This window comes from Solanum lycopersicum, chromosome 2 (genome assembly GCF_036512215.1).
Source record: "Solanum lycopersicum chromosome 2, SLM_r2.1".
Taxonomy (NCBI): Eukaryota; Viridiplantae; Streptophyta; class Magnoliopsida; order Solanales; family Solanaceae; genus Solanum; species Solanum lycopersicum.
The window spans coordinates 54,628,241-54,643,185 of NC_090801.1; the positions used below are offsets into that span (position 1 = coordinate 54,628,241).

The 14,945-nt window shown below is 29.9% G+C and overlaps 1 protein-coding gene across 1 annotated transcript; it reads left to right on the plus strand.

The window, feature by feature from the left end:
• Nucleotides 1-3,604: 3,604 nt before the first annotated feature.
• Nucleotides 3,605-12,258, plus strand: LOC101262173 (UDP-N-acetylglucosamine diphosphorylase 2). The gene is made up of 15 exons (XM_004233206.5): nucleotides 3,605-4,192; nucleotides 4,419-4,473; nucleotides 4,693-4,844; nucleotides 5,475-5,514; nucleotides 6,403-6,495; nucleotides 6,567-6,676; nucleotides 6,789-6,863; nucleotides 7,794-7,833; nucleotides 8,005-8,087; nucleotides 8,192-8,269; nucleotides 9,487-9,630; nucleotides 10,549-10,616; nucleotides 10,970-11,084; nucleotides 11,186-11,342; nucleotides 11,943-12,258. Exons 1-15 carry the CDS (start codon nucleotides 4,043-4,045, stop codon nucleotides 12,038-12,040), a joined length of 1,458 nt encoding a protein of 485 aa, XP_004233254.1. The 5' UTR covers nucleotides 3,605-4,042; the 3' UTR covers nucleotides 12,041-12,258.
• Nucleotides 12,259-14,945: the final 2,687 nt, after the last annotated feature.

Sequence of the window (14,945 nt, forward strand, 5' to 3'; positions counted from 1 at the left end):
AATTGTCTAAACCAATGTAAAAGTAAAGAACAAATATTCAATATTATTGTCATTCTTACTGTTGAATTGTTTTTGTTTTTTTTTTTGCATTACTATTAATTTGATTTTGATTTAAGTTTTATTATAATTATCAATATCTATAAACTGTAATTTTTATTGGACCATTCCGAATTGTAAGTTTTAAACATGAATAATATATGAAAATATAAAACCTATGAAATAGTATAAGAAATGTTTTAAAATGATATCAAAGTAAATATTTAATGCATAAAATAAAATTTTAATATTACATATATAATGTCGGATTGATTTGTTCTCAGGTTGACTTTTTTTAGTTAAAATCAAACCAACCCAAATATAGTCAATTTTTTTTCTTCAATATCAAACCAAATCATTAATTACTTTTTTCAATTAAACTCGATGTACGATTTAATTCGTTTTTATGCACCCCTGCTATTATACTTTAGCTCATAATATTCTGTGTCGGTGCATCTAAAATTGTTCATTTATTCAAAATGATGATAACGTACTTTATTAATTATATTAAAAACAATAATTTATTATGATTTTTTTAATAAAAAACACACGGGGTGGAATATGTTGGAGTTATATTCCACTTGTTATTTTATATATACTTTGCTTGAATTTCACTCTTATGTATAAGAGAGGTTGAGATATCAATATCCTAGTTAGTTGTATAGATAAATATTATTATTATTCTGAATAAATATTATTATTATTTTCAACTATCAATTATCTTCAACCAATGATCTCCTTTAACTAAAGAAAAATATTACCATTGTGGTGGAGTAAAAAATGGACACTCTTATCCTTAGGATTTTAATATTTAATAATATATAAAAACCATAATTAATTAAGATAACAAAGTTAAATAATCACCAACTCTAATAATCGTATTTCGTCTCTAATTTTACGAATAAAGTCAGAAGAAAATATAATACACACTTCATAGAAATAAAAAAAGTGATTCTTGTTAAACCATCCATTCAAATAAATTAATTACATAACTCAATTTCTTATTTTTAAATTTAAAATTATCCAAAATTGAAAGGTGTATTCTCCAAACACTACTTCTATTTTACAAAGTATGCAACAACAATTACATACAACATATGCATGTAAACGAAGTGAATTTAGAAAGGGTAATGTGTATCATATACGTAAAAATAGAAATGACATTTTGTTAAATTTTGATTCAAGTAAATCATATTAATAATTATGTTATATAAAAGTAAAAAACTAAAATCATATTTAAAATAATAAGAAAATAACAAAATAGTTATCTTAACAAAATTAACACGAAAACTATAATAAAGAAAACAATAGATAATACTAAAAATTGAAAAATAAAATAATAAAAATAGTACCAGTAAGAATAATGAATAAATTAAAAAATTTGATAAAAAAAACATTTATTTCGCTTCATATAAAATCTAATTAAAATAAAATAATAAAAATAGTACCAGTAAGAATAATGAATCAATTAAAAAATTTGATAAAAAAAACATTTATTTCGCTTCATATAAAACCTAATTAAAATAAAATAATAAAAATAGTACCAGTAAGAATAATGAATAAATTAAAAAATTTGATTAAAAATTTTTTTATTTCGCTTCATATAAAACCTAATTAAAATAAAATAATAAAAATAGTACCAGTAAAAATAATGAATAAATTAAAAAATTTGATAAAAAAAATATTTATTTCGCTTCATATAAAACCTAATTATTATGGCACACTATACTATTTTCAATGCGCTTTTTATTTGAAAAAAATGAATTCCACTAAGCTTTTTATTTGAAAAAAAAGGAAAATAATTTAAAAAAAAAAAAAAACGAGAAAAAAGAAAACAGCATTAGGCATTAAGTATTAATCAAAGTGATGAAAAGTATATTAGAATATTCTATCAAATAACATCAATGAACACGTGCACATACTTTATTGAGTCACGTGACTATGAATTACAATTATTTAAAGCAGATTAGGACATAATTTTTACTATTAATTCATCACTTTTTGAATTTTTCACTTTTTAAAAAAATATATTTAATTGTTCCAATAATTACCAAAATTTATTATTATATCACAAAATATTCGTTTCCCCTCAATTATAGCCATCCTAATAATGTATTGAATGATTACCTTGGATTTTGTTCGTATTATTAGTTTTTTATAAACATTTGTGAGAAATACCTTAGAACGATGTGTACTTTAATTTATTCAGATATCATTTGTTTTAAATGATGTAGAAATCATTACTCTAATTTTTTTTTTCTTTCATTTTAAGAAATATATATTTGAATAAATATAAAACAAAGTAACTTTTGAAATGGAATGATCAAATATATAATGGAAAATTGTATGAAATAGCAATTTATTAATTCAAGTTAAATGTCATAATCATAGTTTACTTTAATTGTAATTCGCAGCGAACATTTTTTTTTTGGCCATCTGATTCAGTATATAATTAACCATTTTCAGTATACAATAAGTCATTTTATATATTTAGGTATAAAATGTATAAACTGCGAGAAAAATGTATATACAGATACTTATATTTTCGTTCTGTACACTTATAATTATACCAATACAGATCTTATATACAAATTACAACGTAAAAATGAATTTATACAAAACAGAACAATTCGTATAAAATTGGATGATTCTAGCGAATTATACAAATTAAAAAAACTCTATATCAAACATAAAATGTGCTATAGAGCGTAATTATGCATATTATAGGTGTAATATAAAAATATGATTTTTTATTTTTAAAATGTTAAAAAAAATTATACTAAGAGATAGTTGCTATTTTAATTTATAGATTAGAATTTTTGTCATTTTATGTTGAGTCATTAAAATATGCCTTTCTTTCTTTTCTAGATAGGTGAGCTAATTTTTATTTTTGTTTTTAGGAAAAACATCACATAGAAGTAGGAGAAAAAGTGACGGTGATATTATTATCTGAAATTTAGTTAATCGTTGATAAATAATGTAGTCGTATTTCATCAAATATAATGACTTTTATAGGAGAATTAAAAATTTATGATGAACAAGATAAAAATTCACAGTAACTATTAAGGTCGACTTTAATTTAATATTAGAAAATTAAAATTTAATCCTAACGGCTAAAGAACATATTTTGTTTAATTATAAAATGATACGGTTGATTTAATATCTTTTTGGTCTTGATGATAAAATATTATTAATTATAATAAGAAAGAAAAATATTTATTTAGTATGAGAACTTTGAAAGCCAGAAATATTAACAAAAGTAAAAAAAAAAATGAAATACTAATTTTGGGGAAATGCTAAACTTCGTTTTCCTTCCATGTTGAATTTTCTTAACATTATTAAATGTTTAAACTATTTATATTCTTTTTAATATCAAAATCATTTCATATTTATTTATATTATTAACGAAACTTTTAACATAAAATATGTCTAAAGTTTTCAAAAAGATTTAAGTTTACCACTTCAACTTTTGATTATGATTAAAAAGTTACACTCAAGTTAGACCTCCTACAAAAACTAGCATTAGACAACAAATCATATAAAAAGTTATTTTTATGTAAAAAATTATATTAAATAATATTTATTGTTATAATAAATTCTTCACAAGAAAAATTGATTTGTTTGTTATATAAAATACATATAACTTCTTTGACGAGAAGTTTCATATTTTTATTTTGGAAAAATTTTTAATAGAAAATGTTTTCACTCAAATAAAATTTCATGTGACGCAAATTCGAAATAATTTGTGATATCGTGAAAAATTAAAAAATAAAAAAAAATGTTAAAGGGTAAATTAGTCATTTGACTTTCTCCATACAAACTTGTCTTCCTCGTCACTGTTTTGCTCTCACTCTGTATGAAATAACCACCCAACCGTCAGCAGAAATACAGCTCACAAGAGGGAAAAATTACAAAGCCAAAATTAACACACTCAATTCTATCTCTCACTCTTTTGTATATAGATCTAGAGAGAGAAACTCAGAGATCTAGAGAGAGAAGAAGAAGAATGAGGGAACCATCAATGGAGACTGTCCCAGTATCTCCTCCACCACAAGCTTTACTTGAAAGGCTCAAAGATTATGGTCAAGAAGATGCCTTTTCTCTATGGGATGAACTTTCTTCTGAAGAAAAAGATCTCCTTGTTAAGGATATTGAGGTTATTTTTCTTTTTTTTTTTGTAGATCCCCTTTGTTATCAGTTTGGGTTTTTCTTCTCAAATTAGAAGGAAATTGCGTTTATTTGAAGTAAAAATTGTTTCTTTTAATTTGGGTATTACTTCGTTTCTGTTTAGAATGTGAATTGCTTGATAAACTAGAACTTGGGTATTATATTACTAGTCGATTATTGTGAATTGCTTTTAACATGGAAGTATTTTATTGCAGAATATAGATCTCCCTAGGATTGATCGGATCATTCGGTGTTCATTTCATTCACAAGGTCGGTGTCAACTCAACACTTATTTTTTTTTCTAAATTCAAATGAGTGGAAATAGCCCTCTTGTAGAAATGCATGGTAAAGCTACGTACAATAAACCATTGCGGTTTGTTGTTTTGCCGGACCCTGGGTATAGCGGGAAGCACTTTAGTGTATTGTGCTGCCATTTAGAAAAGATTGTTTACTTAAAAGTTTAGTATGTGAAAGTATCTGTTATTTCAGGACTTCCGGCAGCAGCGATAGAGCCAGTGCCGGAAAGTTGTGTGTCAACTGTGGAGGAGAGGACAATGGAAGATAGAGAAAAGTGGTGGAAGATGGGCATGAAGGCCATTGCAGAAGGGAAATTGGGTGTGCTGCTTTTGTCTGGTGGCCAGGTAATGTTACTAAAGAAAAAAAGTTACTTAATTCTGTAAAAAATATCATAATAATTAATATTTTAAAAGTTTATTACTATATATCTTTATCTTAAAATGTAAAATCATTTTCAGACTGTCCTAAAAGATATTCTTGATTGTGTTTCTGTTAAAGGTTTCGATATTCGTAGTTTATCAGTACTATCAGGTTAATTAAAAAATTCAACTCCTCCCCTTCTTTTTCCCCCTCCTCTTTCTGAGGTAGAACAAACATGATTTCCTTGTTATTGAAATGCAATTTCATTTTTTAACTGGGCTTTAGTTTTCCTAGTTTATTTGTATACCCTTTGGCTAGTCTAATTTGCATCATGATTGAGGAGAACGGTTATAGATCACCAATACTGGTCTAACAAGATCACCTTTTGGTCTGTATTAAGAACTTTGTTCCTTTTTCTTCCAAAAAAAATTATAGTAAAGTTAAAATCTATTGGATCCTGTTCTATTTTCAAAGGGCTTGATATACCATGGGATGATCTGTCCAAAAACTTTTTGGATATGTGATTTACTTTGTTATTCCCATGTTATAATATAGGTGTTCTGACTATTCTAAATTTTCTAGTCTAGATGTTGAGAATATGATTTTTTATGCAGGGGACTCGACTTGGTAGTTCAGACCCCAAAGGATGTTTCAGTAAGTAGTTTTTCTATTTATTTGACATCCTTATGAGTTGTAGTTTACAGGATGTACAATATTTTCTTTAATACCTTATTCATAGTGATTACCTGTCAACAATATGTTACCGCAATTGTTGATTCTTGGTCAATTCCGGTGATATTTGGCTTTATAAACAAGTATTTCGTCTTTGTAACGTTGAAGAAGTCTATGGTCATCATCTATGCTGTATGAATTCCTGCTACATAACAGTTAATTTCTCTCTGGCATTGTTCCTAGTATGTAAGCTAAACTATCGACTTTTTATGATAGCGAAAAAAGAGTTAGGATATAAAAACTACGCTTGTCAACCTAACATCCACATGCCTTGTCAAATATTATTATGTTAGATAAGATGGGCTAGATATTTTTTGCGGAAGTATATCAAGGGTCACTTTCGAGTATTTTAAAAATTGAACAAGGTAGAAAGTTAGGTAGTAATGTAATTGAGCACTGTCATTGATATATCTATTTCTGTCTGGCATTGTTTTGTACTGAATGGCATGGTTCCACTCTTGGGAAAACTTGGAACGTATTTGAGGTTTGGTACATCTTAATACACAAGAATATTTAATATTTTTTTTATTCGACGCTTAATAGATAGAAGAACTTCCCGTGGTAGTCATCAGAAATTTGGAAATCACTGATTTAGCAAATACCGAAGAAGTCTCTTTATCAAATATTAATAAGATTTTTTCCAAATTAATACCTAAAACTTTCTTTTTGGATGGATTAACATGCAGCTGCTATATTGCTTCCATCTTTTCTCTCTAAAAGGGGCGAGGGCGAGGAGGGATGGTGGGAAATAGAACTATGGGGAAAGAAAGCTTCTACTTATGGATGTTCTTTTTACTTCTTTTGTACCAGATATTGGACTTCCATCTGGGAAATCACTTTTCCATCTTCAAGCTGAGAGAATTTTGTGTATTCAAAGATTAGCAGCTATAACTGCAAATGAGGGTGAGCTACTTGTTTAATGCCTTTGGGTGTTGGTTCACGTATCCACTCTCTAAAATACAGTTAGTTTTCAGGTGCTGGCATTGTTCCTATACAGTGGTATATCATGACCAGTCCATTCACTGATGAAGCCACACGCAAATACTTTGAAAGTCATAAGTATTTTGGTCTTGAAGCAGATCAAGTAAGATTTCATTAGTTACCCTTTTTTCTCTCTCATTTTTATGTAATTTAATTTGAGAGTTTATTGGTTTTTGATCTTTCTTTCGCATTAAAGAGAACTTTTGTTAATGCAGGTTACCTTCTTCCAACAAGGTACCATACCTTGTGTTTCAAAGGATGGAAGGTTTATTATGGAGACCCCATACAGGGTAGGTGACTTCTCTCTTTGAAATTTTTTCTTTCAGATGATTTTACAAAGTCAGTCATCAAATCTCATGCATACCTTCAAGCTGCAATATTGTGAAAGCATTTTACAAGCATATACGGATACCTTGCTGCTACTAATGAAGGTGTAATTGTTCAATAATTAAATTTACACAGGTGAAATAGTTTCTGTTTAAGCTCTCTATCCTAGAGTTGCATGTTCAACTAGAGATGTCTCACTGTACCTTTTTTTTTTCCGGGGATGAGTAGCAATGTAAGCGTAACCTTATGGACAAGCTTGCTAATGCTATCTGTCTTGAGTATTCAATAGCTTAACAATTTTTTGAAACTTTTTTTTTTTAAAAACTCTTACCGTTTTGCATAGTATAACTTGAGACGCTTTGTTATTTTCCAACCTTATGGACAAAGGTTTCTTGTTGGGAGCAGTCAACACTTCATCATTTGTAAAGTACTTCCACCATGTTTCCGAGTTTCTCAGTCTCTGTATTAAGGGTATTTCTTTCTCAGTTTACAAGGTCGTAATGGGCCTTCTCTTGATTCTTTGCTTTGGTTGCGGTGGACATAGTAGTATCTCAACTCTCAAGTATTGGACGCCCTTCAAATCTCATAATTGAAATCTGAGCTGTTCTCTGTTAATTTTGTTTATCTTATGACTAAAATCCATCTATCAAACCAGGTGTTTCTAAGTTAAAAACTTTTCATAGAAGAACTTAATAGGATTACTGAGAGATTATGCATTTTTTTGAGTTTTTCTTATATTAAGTTGACATTGGATGAACTATTTCAAATTTTAGTAGGTATGGTGTCATAAAATATGGATGAACTATTTCAAATTTTAGTAGGTATCGTGTCATAAAATATGGATGAACTATCTAAAGTTTTAATAGGATATTAAAGCTTTTTTGTTGAAGCAGGTAGCGAAGTCTCCGGATGGAAATGGTGGAGTTTATACAGGTATAGCTATACCTCACTTTTGTTTTCCTGATAAGGAGCTATACCCCACTTTAAGCATTTTTCTTTTAATACAATAGAGTACCACTTGTGAACTTCGAGATTTGGACAGATGTTATTTGCTTGTAGTCTACCATATTGAAGTCAGTCAATTAACATTTAAATCTTTTCCAGCATTGAAATCTTCAAGATTATTGGAAGACATGAACTCGAGAGGCATTAAATTTGTGGATTGCTATGGAGTTGACAATGCTTTGGTAATTTGTGCTTTTCCTCCCACTTTTAATATCGTTTTCCCATAGAATGAACTTCTTAGTAATTTGTTCTATTAAGATACATATTAATTGTTTTCTGGAAGCAGGTTCGAGTGGCAGATCCTACCTTTCTGGGTTATTTCATTGATAAAGGTGTGTCTGCTGCTGCAAAAGTTGTACGCAAGGTGAGTAATTTTGTTTACATTTTTCTGTTTTTTTTTGGACGAAATAATTTATACTTCTCCTATCCAACTTTTTGTGCATTCAATTTAGCATCTGAGAGGTAGGAAATAGTTGCAATATTTCCAATCCAGTATCTGCTCAGGATGCCAAATCAGATAAATCGTTTCTTTTGTTACCTTTTTTAGAGTGTTTTTTTTGTGAACTGGAAGTCACTGATATAGTTGTTAGATAGGTTAAAGGATGTTCTTCTCAAGTAAAATCTGACTGAGCAAAATGTAGTAGAGTTGTAATCTTTGAAAGATCGAATAAACTTGATGAGTTTTGTTTCTTCACTGAGATGGTTCTGTAGTTTTGAAGGTCTCTGCAACCGTATGACTCTTGTTAGCCCACAATGATTTAATGTATATCTCCGGTGAAGGTGACACCACATAGAGATGAATAGTCGCCTCTGCTTTTGGATGAAGAAAATGTGAAGCTTAACTCTCATGTTCAGTGTTGTAGGATACTAACACCAGAAACTTCATACTATTTTCACATTCCTTGGGTCTATATTATTCTATAAAGCTGAAATATGCAAGAATGATGGTAATTCTTGCTAGATCAACAAATATAAGCTTAGCATTTGATTACTTTGCCCTTAGTTTTAAGTTTAACTTGTTTAGTGTCTTGGTAATGTTCTTCCTTCAATCCATTCTTTTCCAAAATAATGTTTGGATTTTACATTTCGGCTACGGTTACCCCTCTTCCATCAACTCCTGGAATACTTAGTTCTCACAATCTAAATGGACTATTATAAGTACAGGAAGCCGTTGCTTTTAATATTTTCCCTAAGATAAGCAATGCAATGACTAGCAGCAGGGTAATAGGCCCATTGATCTATTAAAGAGAAAAATCTATCCAACAAGCTACGAAGGATCAACAGAACAGTGTATGAGATGCTATTTTTCTAGTCCAAGAAAACTAAGTGGAAGTTTGGTGTTTCTGTGATGAAGCAGCAGCGGAGCTTAGACTGGACATAGAATACATTTATTTACCTGACTAGTCAACATAATCTGATTCTTCTTATTGACTTGTCTAAAAAAACCTTTTATAGTTTTTGTGTAGAACATAGTGCATCACATTTTAGAGTTCTCATCAATCATCAAAATATTTTAATTGAGCAGTTCAGAAAGAAGTTATAACATATGCATGTATTGATTTTTATCCACTCTGATTGTAGGCCTATCCACAAGAGAAGGTTGGTGTGTTTGTCCGTCGAGGTAAAGGTGGACCACTTGCGGTGGTTGAGTATAGTGAGTTGGATCCTTCACTCTCTAGTGCAGTAAACCAGGAAACAGGACGTCTTCGCTTTTGTTGGAGTAATGTAAATTCAACCTCTCACCTCTCCGTTTCTCCTTTCTCCATTCTTTCCTTAGATTTATGTCTCTATTTCTTCCCCCACAAATAGTTCAGTGGAACTCTACTATAGTTTACAGCAACAGGTTTTCTCATATCTAGTCATAAGCATTCTGTTGATTCATGACACAATATTTTTAACTCGATGGAAATTGATCTTGTGTATCTTTCTTGCTTCACTTGTCGTAAATTTAGGCTGTTGTTTTCAACATAAAACTATGTTATAAACATAGCCAAAACCTTGACCATTTTCCTTGAGAATTTTTTGTGAGAAAATGGAGGAGTTCCTATGAATATGATTTAAAGAGAGTTGTAACCAAATCTTCTATATCAAGTATTAATGCTGCCAAAGTTATGATGATAATCACAATACCAATACTAAAGAACATTTTGATAAGAAAAATATACCTCTTATCTTAAATTGTAAGGGAACATTTCAAAATATACCTTCTTATTACTATAAACATGTGAGTGAGTTCTCGTAGTTGGTGAAATTCAGATTTGCATGCATTAAATTATTTTGCTGAAACGAGTTATTTTTTGTTTGTAAGTTTAAAAAAAGGATCTTAGTTCAAGCAGAAAAAGAATCTTGTTAGAACTATGCTATTACTCTTAGATGTGGCGTTTAAAGAAATAGAGGGAGGATTCAATATTTGTGATGAATGCTGTAAACATGCTCTCGTTTTCTTTTATTTTGGTTATGTGGGACGAAAATCCAAACCCCACAATCCTTTTGATATCTGAAAAATAGATAAAGAATAATTATCAAAAGAAAAAAAAGGGTATCTAGTGGACCTTGTGAAGAGGAAAGCAAAGTTATCTTGTACGCACCTATTTCTTCTTTAATAGATACCTTTTCGATTTACTCATATATTTTACTTTTCAGGTCTGCTTACATATGTTTACAGTAGATTTCTTGAATCAAGTGGCAAATGGCCTTGAGAAAGACAGCATGTGAGCACTGCCTTCCTTTTTTGTTCTGTTTGGTTGCCTAAAAAATTGTAAAGTAATTGCTTTAATGGCTATTTGTTAGAATCAATCACATACCAATAGTAGAAAACCGTAAATCGGTGGGAATGGCCACAGAATAAGGCTATTACTTTAATCCTATAGATACTAATCCTTCACGTCAGCAACCCGAATATGCTATACATGTGCTCTGCATAATTTGACTATTTCTCTAACTATACCGCAACCTCCTCCTTCATTTGGACTCCGGGGAGTGGCTTTGTTCTGCAAACATAGGTGGAGTTGACTATTATTGTTGGAATACCAGTTTAAAACAAGTTTTTACGACATGATTGCAGTTATCATCTCGCAGAGAAGAAAATCCCCTCAATTCATGGTCAAACAGTGGGATACAAACTGGAACAATTCATATTTGATGCTTTCCCTTATACACCTTCAACAACACTATTTGAGGTAATTGTCATTCTGTACTTGTCACAATACTTCCAACTCTCCAATAGCAGCTAAATGCACATCTGTCTAATACCGGGGTTCGAAATATTTTGTCTATATAGGTTGTTCGCGAAGAAGAATTTGCTCCAGTTAAAAATTCCAACGGGTCAAACTTTGACACTCCTGATAGTGCTAAATTGCTTGTTCTTCGTCTCCACACCCGTTGGGTGGTTGCAGCTGGAGGCTTCTTGACACATTCTGTGCCCTTATATGCCACAGGTAATTTGATGTTTGGAAAAGAAAATATTTTTGTGAAGTTCATAATGCATGGTGCGAAGGAATGTTTATAGGTGAATTACCATGAGGCCAGGGATTCTAAATAGTGAAAGCCAACTCTTTTAACTTTGCAAGAACACTAGGGGTCGTTTGGTATGATGATAGGGAAATTTAATATCCATAGAGAATTCTGCATTACTTACATATATAAAAAATCTATCTTACCAATATAATCTCTGCTTAACTAATCATGTAGTGTTTGGTTTGTGATATTAAACTCAATAACTTCTGAGAATTTAACAGCAGATCCCAAATATTGTATAAACTAGTAGTGGTATAACCTATGTATTATTTTGTACCAGATAGAATACGAAATAAGAATATGTGGATTACAACAATCCATGGAAAATTATTGATCGTATTGCAATCCATGCATAACTATTCACTGCATACAAGTTCTTACATTATGACAGCAAAACCAACTCGTTTGTGACTGAGGTGCAGTTGTTGTTGTTGTAGACTGGGAACCTAACAAACCCATAGTGTAACAGAAGTAAGTGTTTCATAGTCTCTTCTCAAAGTTTATCGCGTTTAATTTTTCAGGTGTGGAGGTTTCACCTCTTTGTTCATATGCTGGCGAAAACCTGGAATCTATTTGCCGTGGAAGAACATTCCATGCACCATGTGAAATCTCGTTTTAGTTTCGATTTGATTTCATTAAGTAAAGTCCTGAAAATTTTTTCTCCAATTTATTTTATTTTTTTTCCATTTTCACGAGGGTTGTCTTTTCATACTGTGCTGTAAGCGAGAGTACTTTGTTTTATACTACTAAATGAGTTGTATTTTATAATAAAATGATGCAAATGTAATGAATGTATAATTTTCATTTTATGTAAGCTAAACTAACTGTCATGCCTAACTTCAAACACTTGCATGATTTAGTATACAAATGTACACCTAGTCAACTCAAAATATTTTTAATAGTGATTGTTATGATTTTAACTTTCACTCGAAACAACATTGAATATTATTATATAAAAAAAAAAAGAAGAAGAAGAAAGAAACAAGAGTTGTCTATTTTTATCAGAAATATTTTAGAATTTTGAATTAAACAACTCAAATCTTTATATTAATAAATACTTTTTTACAACATCTATGCTAATGTATTGCACATAAATGAATAACTTCTTATTATCTAGAATCAATTATTATTTCATAAATAGTAATAATATTACTATAGGAAGAATATTACATTAAAAACAAAAGTAAAATAGGTAATATAAGAGAGAAATGTGTTTATCAAATTAAAAAGTGATATTTTAGGCATGAAACAGACACTTTCAATAGTTTAGGTATGAAATCCAGACCTAACACAATCTACTCTATCATATTCCTTTGTTTTCAATATCTTTTCCGCTACACCCACAACTAGACAACCATCATTCCTGTTGTATTCTTTTTCATGATTCTTTCTGCCATATTGCCCATTCGTTGCACCCTCACTCCTATATCTTCATTTGATTTAGGCCTACAAGGTGCAAATGTATAACAACAATGGTTCATATTTTTAAGATAACATCTCTTTTTCTTTAATTTTGTGATATTTGTAGTTTAGTTAGGGCTCAAGGTTAGTGAAATTGACATTTACATAGTAAAAATTGAGATTTTTTATCTCATATTTTTGAATTATTGTGGGTGAACTTTACATGATTTGGGGTGTTGTTAATATGAATTCGATTTCTTGTTTCTTTTTGGGTCAATCTGAGTTTGTAGTCAGAAATTTAATTTGGATTATTATAACAAAAGATTTAACCTCCATTAAAGTACTTAAGCTTAGAGAAATAATGGGAGAGATAGTGTTTATAAAATGGTAAAGAAAAAGAGAGAAAATAAAATAAAATAGGCTAAATAAGTCCCTCATGCGTCAATAACGAATGTGTAACACTCACTTTGTCATGTCAGCAAAGTGTCAAAAAGACACAACGTAGCTTGATATGAGGTGTTTAAAATGAAAAAAGCAGGGGTCAAAAGAAAGTCAGGATATGGCAAAAGCATCTTTTTGGATCGAATGAGCTTTTGTGAGAAATGACGGAATTTGATACATGGATGTTTATGTAATGAAGACTTTGGAGTGCTTGTGGATGGTGTGCCACATGGGTACTTTCCAGCTTCTCGAGGGCTGCGACAAGGGTTCCAAACCTAGCCTGTTGATTTTTTGTTGAAGAAGTGCTAATGGTATCATTGAAAATGATAACATCTTACCATGCTTCGAGATAGTTAAAGTGTCTAAGTGAAAATTGTTGCCAACTTTAGGAAGTCACCGACGGATTAGGCCTATTCTGAATCATGAGTAGCTAAAAATCTCTATTAAAAATATTTATCTTGTATTTAAATGTTTAATCAAAATAAATCATAATTCAATTATAAATGGGCTCGCCGAGTAAATTTAAGATAAGGTCGTTGTATTCCATCGAATAATAAAAGATCACAAGAAACAATAATGAGAAAGTTATTCATAATTTTTCATATGGAAAAGAAAAGTTTAATTTTCACTTTATAATATTTAAATATAGTTTTAAAAATAAATTTGACTTAGTTAACGAATTTATAGAGAAGGGTGATGAAGTGTGACAAAACCTAAATTAGAAAGTGTGGTCGAACCCTTGCTCCCAACTCAAACTCGACCAATGTCCTTCTTAGGTCGAGTCTCAATTCGATTTTAGGTCTGGGTCTGGAGTCTGAAGTCCGCATTGAGGTTGGATCTTAATTAAGTCGAGATCGATTGTGTGATAGACTGGTATTGAAGTTGTGTCCTGAGTTGGTGTCAGATTTGGACATAGATTCGATGTTCAAAATCATAATATTTATTCAAATTATTCCTAAATATATTTATTATTATATTTTTCCTCCTTACTATGAAATATGTAATTTATAGGATGTGTTTGATTGTAAATTGATGCCAAATCATAACACATGTACAATAAGAGAGTCGTATACACAAGTCAAACAACAGACAGAGAGAAATCAGGATTTGAACATGTATTTTCTATCTCATGAGGTGGAATCTACGTTCTTCAAAAATCACAATTTATGAATTTCATATCATGATTTGAGATTTTTTTAAAATATGAAAATTGACCCACACGTTTATTTTGTTAAAATAATCCAACATTTATCGTCTACTAGCTACTTATTTCATATGTAAATAAAATTTAATTTATAATCACATTATTACTTTTTTAAAATATATTATTCTCACAAACATAGAATTTATTATTACAAATTAGGTGAATATAAAAGTAGGAATTGATTCGATAAATATAAATAAAAATGGAGGAATTAATACTTTTTTGGTTTATAATAATAAAAGAATTTTTTCCCCGGCTATATATGAAAATGTTCAAAGCAACTCAATATGAAAAAGGACAAAATTGCCGATTTATATTTGATAATCACTACTTCCAATATGTTTGATACTAGCACAAAATTAATACACTGTAAAAGTGTAATTACACACAAGTGAAACAAGACATGAATCATTATGATATTGACACACAAGTGAAAATTACCATAGCTTGTACAATGTTACATAACTATTTGCGAGAT

Excerpts from the sequence above, each read along its gene's own strand:
- LOC101262173 (XM_004233206.5), top strand. The coding sequence starts at position 4,043 with ATGAGGGAACCATCAATGGAGACTGTCCCAGTATCTCCTCCACCACAA. Across the intron at positions 6,677-6,788 it reads TTGGTCTTGAAGCAGATCAA|GTTACCTTCTTCCAACAAGG; the intron begins GTAAGATTTCAT and ends TTGTTAATGCAG. Across the intron at positions 8,270-9,486 it reads CTGCAAAAGTTGTACGCAAG|GCCTATCCACAAGAGAAGGT; the intron begins GTGAGTAATTTT and ends CTCTGATTGTAG.